Genomic DNA, 9,923 nt, shown 5'->3' with positions numbered 1-9,923 from the left:
AAAAAAAAAAAAAAATCCAAACCCATTGCTGTCAGTTCTTACCCTTAGCAACCCTGTAAAGATCCGGCCTTAGACTCTATGGGGGGTTGTTTGGCTCTGTCCTGTAGGGTTGCTGGGAGTTGCTATGTGTATGAGAGGTAGGCAGGGCAGGTTTTACATTCCTCATTGACAGATGAGAACAAGAGGGTCATAGAGCTCCAATGAGTTGTCCACGGCCATAGACATTCTAAGTGGTAAAGTCAGGATTCACATCCTGTTGATCTGACACCAGGCACAGTGCTTTTTTTTTTTTTTTTCCCCTGTTCCTCAGCTTTTATTGTTTCTCCATTCTGGGCTCAGACCTGGTGACATTCAAGAATCTTAAAAGTTCAAGGCCAATCTTGAGCTTCTGAAAGACCCTTACCATACCAGTGCCAGTTGCCATCAAGCCAACTCTGACTCCTGGTGACTGCACATGTGTCAGGGTAGAACTGTGCTCCATCGTGTTTTCAGGCTATCACCTTCCAGAAATAGAGGTGCCTCAGAAGAAAGGCCTGGAGATCTGAGTAGGTTCGAACCTCTAACCTTTCAGATAGCAGCTGAATGTGTTAACTGTGTCACCCAGGGACTCCACGCTCAGCCTAGAGGGCACCTTTCTGGAGAGAGAGTGTGAGCGCCCTGCCAGGAGGTACCATGATGAGTACTCGTAGACCATCAACTCCAGAGTGTCCCCTGCGTGGTCTGCTTCCCCACATGCCTCTCCCCATTGGTGTTTTGGAAAAGACAGTGCCCTTGGCCACTTGATCCAAGACCACCCCAAGGCGAACTGGACCGTAAGGGGAGTAAGGGAGTCCCAGACTAAGACAAGACAGGCAGGCTGCTTTCAATTGAAAAACAGAAAGAAATCCTAGGCTTATTGCTTTATTTTGGTATAAAAACCGAGCCGTGTGGCAATGGAAACTCTTTCCCACTTGTCCTCTCCTCTCTGCCCCTGTTGACAGAAGACTGACTTGCTAATTCTGGCTGGGGTTTTTCCCTGCCTGAGCTGTTTTTCTCTTTTATCTTCATCAATGGAAGAGAGCTGCTCTGCCTTTCAAACTGTCAGAAGGGTTTTGTGTATTTTTTTTTTCTTTCACATAATTCTGTAGGTCTTTTCCCAGATATGTATTTTCTCTCAAGTTAACTTCTAAGTTGTTTAAATTTCCGCCCATGTGACTTCCAGCGTAAGTTACCAGAAACCACAAGAGAGAGAGCGAGCAAGCAAGCCGCAAAGCTAGCGACATGTCACTGTGGGGGGCAGTGCTTCTGCGCCCCAGAGTGAGGAGGACACAGGGGTCGCAGGTAGCTGCAGGGCGGGCAGAGGAGAGACCTGTGGAACTGGTGGGCTGGTGGTCCAGGGGGCAATCAGGAAGGGAAGCCAGCTGGTGACAAGAGGGCCCAGAAGCGTCTGGGGCTGTGCGGTAGAGCCCGGAAGATTTCAGCCATGCCTCACAGCTCTGACAGCAGCGACTCCAGCTTCAGCCGCTCTCCTCCCCCTGGCAAACAGGTAGTGTTCCTCTTACCCCCTCTCCTACCCTCTGGTTATCCTGGGGGGCAGGAAGAGGGCACGGCTCCCTTGTCCTGCCCAGGAATCCAGAGAGTGAGGAAGTGGCCCATGGCACCAACTCTCTGTGAGACTTAAGATGTGGTATTTGCAATTGAGCTGTGCATAGTGGCAGAGACTCTCATCCTTCTGCCCATTTTGCCAAAATCCCTTTGGTGGCCCATCACCTCCACCCCACTGTGGTTCCTACCCCATGAAGCTTTCTAGGAAGCCAAGAGCATAAAAGACCTCTGGTCTCTCAGACAAAAAGGGTCTCACAGGGCAAAGTGTGAGGAGGAGCACGAAGCTGGGATGCTGGCATGTGTAACCCAAATCCTGAACAGGTGGTTCCCCAGGGGAGAAACAGTAGGGCAAGAGCAAAAAGGGGTCCATCGAAAGTTTTGTTAAAAATTAAGAACAAGAAAGAAGGAGGAGGAAGCCAGCCTTGCAGAGAACGACCTGTGAGGTGCTGCCCTCTTGCTAGCACAGGCAGGGAAGAGGGATGCTGGGACCGCAGCCAATACCTCCTTCCCCTGAAGCTTCTGGACACGAGCAAGGAAATAAATCAGAAGGTGGTTCTGGAGACTTGGTGATATTCACAAGTAGCTCACCTCAGCCCTGGAGAAACCAGAGAATGTGAGGTAGGGATTCTAGGAGCATTTGTCGCTTAGATTGTGACATATAAATGAAGAATATTCAGCTTGAAGGTTGCCCCAAAATGGGTCACCCTGCCTGGCTCCCAGCTTCTGGGGCTTTCTCTTCATCAGACTCCTCAACATCTCTCTCTATAAGAAGGCCTCCTCTTTCTCATCCAATTCATCAGTGGCTTAAAGTCTTCTTCACCACTTTGAAAACTGTATTCTCTCCTTATCATTGGAGGGCTTTCCAAATGCTGCAGCCAAAAGAGGATCCTATATAATGTAGCAGCTCTCATAAACATCTAACAGAAGAGCTGCAGGTCAGGAGCAATCCTGGCGGGACCTCTGAAGGGCATGCAATCCAGTCCTAAGCTCAAGATGGTATCAGAGCGGCTCAGACTGCCTGGAAGTCTGTATTCTTGGGAAGGAAATTACTCACGGTTTCTGTGGTAACCTGGTTCCCCATGCCCCTCAGAGGAAGAGTACCTCCTTCCTATCTAACCCCATGCCCTCCTACCGCAATGGCCTTGGAGTATTGGATGTGTTGGTGAGACTGTGCTGTGAGCACCGGGTCTCACCCTGGGAACCGTAGTCCACTAGCTTATGGGGATGTGAGAGGGAATGAGGTGGAAGGTGCAGGAGTTTTTCACTCAGACGCCTACACAGAATCTAGGGGAAAGTTGGAGCTAACTAACCTCTCTGCCTAGGCAGAGAACATGCCCATCTATAGGGTGTACCTAGAGAAACACCCGAAAGCCTCCTTATCCTCCCAAGCACCCATGCACCACCTGCCACAGCCAGGAGATCTCCACCACTAAAGTCACACTCTTTGGCATCTAGTTTGTGCTGGGCGTTGTGTTCAGGGCTGTGGGGAATGTAAAGGTGACTGATGTAATGGAGGGAATGCAGAGAAAGAAAAGGCAGATCTGGGATGGGAACCTCAGCCCAGAGATGCAGCAAAAGACTGCACAGGTACTAACCAGTGAGGCACCTAGTGAGGGGGGCACCTTGGCTTACTCAGGGGTGCCTGACTTAGCATTGGAAGATATAATTCCCAGATTACTGTGAGCTCTTGGGCAAGCTCTTTGAACCTGAGTTTCCTCACATATAAAATGGGAATAATAAAAGAAACATCAAGAAAGCTCTGGGCCAGGCAGTGAGAGGATAAGGGTGGAGCAGCCTCAGAGGAGGAGGAGGAGAGGAGGTGAAATACATTTCATCACCTTAACCATGTTAACCTAAATACAGCCCCCATGAGGGCTAGAGGTCTCTCTTACTCTCTTCCTGTAGCTTTTGGCAAAAAAAAAAAAACTCACAGAGACCTGAGGAAGCATGACAGGGTGTGGAGAAGAGTTCTCATTTGGGTGCAGGCTTTTGGTAAATAGTGGGTGGACGTGTGAGTGAATGGGTGGATGTAGAGATGAGGAAATGGATGGATGGAAGGGGGGTGGATGGATGGATGGACACCCAGCACCATGAGATCCTGATTTCATGCAGAAGAGAGGAGCAAGTTCATCCAAATCTCATGGTTTCTGCTTCCCAGGACTCGTCGGATGATGTGAGAAAAGTTCAGAGAAGGGAGAAAAATCGCATTGCTGCCCAAAAGAGCCGGCAGAGGCAGACACAGAAAGCAGATACCCTCCATTTGGTGAGTGTTCAGATCTTCCATCATCCTCTTGAGCCTTAGACTGTGCTCCCTGCCTCCGTGGGCCCTTGGACCGTAGCCTTGGTCCCACCTGCATGAGCATGTGCATGTGCATGTGGGGAGGGTATGTGGACGGGTGAGGGCTGTGGGAGGGTGGAATGGTGAGGGGAGGCTCTCCCATGAGTGTACTGAGAAGGTTCTGGAGCAGGGCCTGGGCCAGAAGGTTGAACAGGCAGGAATGAGCCATTCTACATGGCCCCCAAGAGGGCGTGAGGACTAGATGAGTTGACTGTGGGAAGTCCAGAGGCTGGGTAGAAAGTAGAGCAAGCAGAAGCAGCCAGAGAGGGCTCTGTCCTCATGAGCTGCAGGGAGTAGAAGGCGGAACTATCTCAGGAGGAATTTAGAAAGCATTAAGTGCTCTGGGGAAGCCCATTATCAAGCATTGCTTGATATTACACATAGTCTCACCTTTGCAGGGACAATTGGGAAGCCCCCTTGGGCTCTGCATTTGAGGCAAGGAGATCTACATAGTGCTGCACCTTACTCTTCTTTCTTGGACATCGTTAAAATTTTATTTCAAGATGTCTATCTTTAATGATATCCCAAGGGGTCTATATAAGATATAGTTTTTAGTGCATTTATCTGGGATGGTCACCATCTTGGTTGAGTTACCTCTGGTTCCAAACTTTCTAGAGAAAGGCATCTAGTTTGTGCTGGGTGTTGCGTTCAGGACTGTGGGAAATGTAAAGGTGACTGATACAATGGAGGGAATGCAGAGAAAGAAAAGGCAGATCTGGAATGGGGACCTTGGCTTGTAAAGTGGTGAATTGCAATTCCATCAATGGCTCAAAGCCCTATCAGTGCTTCTGAGTCATGGCTGTGAGTCTCATTAAGCAATGCTTCCTCCTTGCCTCCCATACCTCACCACCTTATCCCCTTACTCCCAGTCTGGCCCTTCATTTGGTTCTTGTTCAAATGGCTTGTTCACTGCTCCTTTCCTCTTCCATTCCATCATCCCTTCCTTTAGCAATTCCACCTTCCTGTTCTTCCTCCAGAAATACTCCTATAACTCTGGGAACTCTGGTGGTGTAGTGATTAAGGCATTTGGCTGCTAACCAAAGGTCAGTGATTTGAACCCACCAGCCACTCTGTGGAAGAAGATGAGGTGGTCTGCTTCCATAAAGGTTTACAAGCTTGGAAACCCAATGGGGGTCTCTATGAGTTGGAATCAACTTGATGACAGTGAGTTTGGTTTGTTTTTGAGTATCCTAGTAATTCATTTCAATGGTAAAAAGGCAACTTTACTGTAATAGTGAAATTAGTGCCAAAATTAATAGCTTGTACTTATTTGAAATATTAAGATGGCAATCACTAAGTGTTTTAACTTTATCAAGAATAAATAAGATAAAGTTTTAGAAAAAATATGTCATTTGAAAATCCTAAATGTGAATTTAGTTTTGAGGGAAACAGCGGGTTGCATCAACACCTCTGATGGACGTCTGTGTTTTACTTGAAATGCATTCTGTATGTACCCCGTTGCACACTAACGTAATTTTGAAGTTCATAAATAATTGTTGAATTGGAAAAAAGAATGAGTCAACATGAAGTCTGTACCGCCCTTTGATAGCTGCAGTCGGGAGTCTGAATGTTAAGTTGCTGATGACTCCTATAAATGTTTCTGTGAGTTCATTATGGCTTAGGGTCTCACAACACTCCAGTTTACTATTTTAAGCTTTGAAATCTGTGATCACTAACTTTGTCTCTGAGTCTAACTCAATATTCTGTAGAGCAAACAAAAAAATAAATAAAAATTAAAAAGAAAAAACTTTTTCATTCAGCTAGACAGTGTTCTGACACTAACAATCTGTTATAAATTTTACACTTTCGTAAAAAAAAAAGAAAAAAAGTAGAAGTTAAGTATAGGCTGGTAGTGTTGCAGTCAGCCAAACAGTCTTTGAATCCCAGCTCTGCAGTTTACTATCTGTATGGCAGACCTTAGAGACATTCTCAATCTCCTTTAGACTTGGTTTGCTTATTGTAAAATGAAAAATGATGGTAACTACCTCATAGAAAGAGTGCATATAAAGAGCTCAACACAAAGCCTGGTATATAGTAAAGACTCAAAAAGTTTAAGTATAACAATAGTAATAATTATTATTTTGATAATCATTTACAACTACAAATATATATATATATATATATATATATATATATATATTTTAAATCACTGAATCTCAGTTTTGAAAGATTTCTTAAAGGTTGGAAAGTTCAGATACAGTTTTGATGAGTGAGGATTTTCTGCAGCACATCCAGCAAATAGTCCCCATCTCATGCCTGGTCACTTGTAGTGATGGTGAGCTCTCTTTCTCCTAACATACAAACAGAGGAGTCTTCTCTGTCTTGAGCTGTGTGCCTATATCCCTGTAAATCCAACCCACAAGTCTTTATTCAACTCTTTGAGGGCATACCAATGAGGCTGACATTTATCTCTTTGGTGTGGCAAGGTTTTCAACTCTGATACAGCTGTCACTCTCTGTAAGATAAGAGTCAGAACCAAAAGACTGAGCCCATCTGATTGTCCTAGTCGTGACTACATTGGGATCCATGGAGCCCTGAGTCATGCTGTTACAATGTCTACACCCACATACCCAGCCTTAGTTTCTAGACTCTTTCCATCTTCACCACATCTGGACACAAACTCCTCCCCACCACCTTCCTTTTGAGCACCATAGCGTTGGTCTTCATTTTTTTTTGCCTAGTGAATGTGTCACATCAGAGTTTACAAACAAGCTTGGGGATTGTATTCAATGCAACTTATGTTCTTGGCTTTGGCAGAAAGTTTTTGCAGCAACATGTAAATCTGCTGCCATCACAACAGAGCTTTTGGCTGTGGTCGGAAATGTTCATTTCCTCTCAGATGATAATCACCTATCTTCTCCATCCATTATCCCCTTAATTAAGTTTGTGATTCAGGTAGAGAATCTTCTGGTTTACCACCAGCATTCTTTAGGTTGAGTGCTTGGTTTGTCCTTGATTCCTTTTTATACTTGACTCCATATGCTAAGGTTCAATAACCCTTCTCCGGCCCTCAGACATAGCCATAAGACTCAGCTGTTAATACTCGAAAGACCAACATTTTGAAGCTACCAAGAGCACAATATCAAATAAAGACCATGTTGGTTCTGTTGTAGCCTCACATACGCTGGGGAAAGGTTGTTTTCTTGATTTCAACTTTTGTCACTATCATCTCTCTTAAAATACCTAATTTTCTCAAAACTAGTTATTTTGTTTCTCTAGTGACAGTGTGAGATGCTTACTATTTAAAATTTTCAATAGCTAACCTATAAATAGCTTGCACCAAAATGCTGTCCATTGCTTTCAAAATAGAAGAGTAGGGAAGGAAACTTTTGACAATGGTATTTAACCACATCCCAATGTTATAAGAATTCCAGCATTGACTACTCCTCGCACAAACTGGGTCAAATGATTTCTTTTCACAGTTGTGATATCAACAAACTGAGTGCACATTCTATTTTAATTCTTCTTTGGCGGAACATTTCACACAGCACCTATTACACTTAATTTCTTTTCTCCCATAGACAACTATGGGGTCTATCAAGCTATTGATTAAAAATGAGAGAGCTGCATCTTGACCAGTTAATTTCTAAAAGATACCAGAGGCTAATGATTGGATTTAAAATAATCTGAAGAAAATTAAAAATGATTAAAATTAATTATATCCATTTTAAAATTAATATAAAAAGTAATAAATTTCTTATATGTAAATCATAACCAATTAGAATTTAATGGAAGGAAAGAGTCCATTTATAATAGCAACAGCAGCAAAACAACAGTAACAACAACAGCAAATGGAAGGAACAGATTTAATAAAAATAGGCACATTTAATTTAAAAAAAAACTTTAAAATTATACTAAGCTACTTAAAAAAATAAATATATGGAAAGAGAGTAATTTTCTTTAATTTAATCTATGAATTTAATGTGATCTCATTAAAAACCCAGTAGGATTTTCTGGGAGTTGGGGGAGAACTAGATTAGCTATTCTAAGTTCCTGTAGAAAAAGAATCACGTGAGAATTGTCATGAAAATTCTAAAGAAGTAGGGTAATGAGTGAAGATTAGCTGGACAAGATATTAAAGTGAATTATAAATACATATATCACATTTTAATAGTACATTAAAAATAAAAAATTAGAAATAGCAATACAATTTGGAAAAGATAGACCACTGAACAAAATCGAATACAGAAATATACCTAAATACAAACTCAAATTTTAAGACCCAGATACAAATGCCAAGTCCTAAGACACAAGTACAAATGCAAAATGACTAGGATGGCATTTCAAATCAGTGAATGAATGCTAAATTTTATTGAACAGAAATGGGACAACTGATTAGGCCATTTGGAAAGGAAAAAACCTGAATCTTTCATTTCTTATACAACACACATACACAGAATAAAAGAAAAAAAAAGATATTTTGAAAAAATATGAGCATTAAAATTTATCTTGGAGTGAAAAATTCCTTTCCAAATAAAATATAAAACCTTGAATAAATAAGAAGCATGTTGATGTACATAACTACATAAAAAGTTAAAATATCTATGTAGCCTAAAATACTATATACAAAATCAAAGGCAAATTACAGACTAGGAAAAATATCTGCACCACCACCCCCAAAGAAAGCATATTTACTTAATATATGAAAGCTCTTTTGAATAAGAAAACAACCCAAGAGAAAAATGAGCAATGATTATGAACAGGCAATTTACAGAAAAAGAAAAATAAATATGTGAAAACATAGTAGACTTCACTTAGATAGGGAAATGCCAATTAAAGCAACAGAAAGATATCCCGCCAGACTGACAAAGATGAAAATATTGCCAATACATGATGTCGCCATGGCAGTGGAGAAGCAGGCAGCAGCACCTGCTGCTACTGGGAGTGTACATCAGTACAGCTCTGGTAGAGGGCAATCTGATCCTGTCCATCCTACAACAATTTAAATTGTAAATACACCTGCTCTGTAACAGCAATTCAATGATTTTACTTCTAGGAATCTATTCACAAACATACCTATGGATTACACAATTATGAACATGTAAAGATAATCACCACTACATTGTTTGTTATAATGAAGACTAGAAACAAGCTAAATATCCATCAGTAAGGGGTAGATTAAATAAATTTTGGTTCTTCCATTCAGTGGAACACTGTGGAGCTGTCAAAAAAGAATGAGTTCTGAATGTGCTAATTTAGAAAGATTATCAAATGTCTGTACTCTTTTTTTTTTTTTTTTAACAAGGAGAGAAAGGAGAGACCCTTCGTTGCATCTAGATGGCTGCTTGCAAACTTTTAAGATCTTAGTCACTATTCGCCAAAGTTGGATGTGGAACAATGTTTTTGTGTAGTATGTTATGTCAACTGAGATTGATGTCCTCTGTGACTATGGTCCCGAGACCACAGGTCCAACTATTCGCTCCCTCTGGGCATCTGACTGTGGCCAAGAAGTGACTACAACCTTGTCCCTTATCAGCTCTACTATATATCTGGAAATTCTTACAGAACATACAAATATACTTGTAGAAACATTGTCTGCCAACCCTACACAAGGTCTTGGGTACACTCCCCCTGCATAGACATACCTGATAGTTCAGCCTGTCCACCCATCCATCCACCCATAGATCAATGTTTGCCTTCACTGACAAAGAGGCACTGTATGTGCAAAAGGGTTCATCTTTGTTGTCTGTACCTCCCATGCATCTCTCTCTCTGTCATCCTCTTCTTCAATGGCACCGTGTTGATCACTCACATTTGGTACATTGACCTTTTCTTCACCCAAATCAATACTTGTCTCTACCTATCTAGCAGTGCTCCCACCCCACCCCTCCCACCCCTGGTAACCAACAAAGAATATTTTCTTCCATATATAAACCTTTCCTTGACTTTTTACAATAACTAATACAATATTGGGAGCTCTGGTAGCATAGTGGCTAAAGCACTTGACTGCTAACCAGAAGGCTGGCGGTTCAAACCCACCAGCCACTCCTCGGAAGGAAGG

The 9,923-nt window shown here is 42.4% G+C and overlaps 1 protein-coding gene across 1 annotated transcript in view; it reads left to right on the top strand.

The window, feature by feature from the left end:
• Nucleotides 1-1,462: 1,462 nt before the first annotated feature.
• The window catches only part of BATF (basic leucine zipper ATF-like transcription factor), a 38,510-nt gene continuing 30,049 nt past the window's right edge, over nucleotides 1,463-9,923 (top strand). Inside the window, exons 1-2 of the mRNA XM_007941353.2 lie at nucleotides 1,463-1,525; nucleotides 3,743-3,847. Coding sequence (XP_007939544.1) covers nucleotides 1,463-1,525; nucleotides 3,743-3,847 — 168 coding nt within the window. The remainder of the gene's footprint in view (nucleotides 1,526-3,742; nucleotides 3,848-9,923) is intronic.

This window comes from Orycteropus afer, unplaced genomic scaffold (assembly GCF_000298275.1).
Source record: "Orycteropus afer afer isolate SDZICR_OR568_19922 unplaced genomic scaffold, OryAfe1.0 scaffold00079, whole genome shotgun sequence".
In the NCBI taxonomy this organism is placed as follows: Eukaryota; Metazoa; Chordata; class Mammalia; order Tubulidentata; family Orycteropodidae; genus Orycteropus; species Orycteropus afer.
Note: the sequence above shows the minus strand (reverse complement) of the source record. Positions and strands in the feature narration are given on the sequence as shown.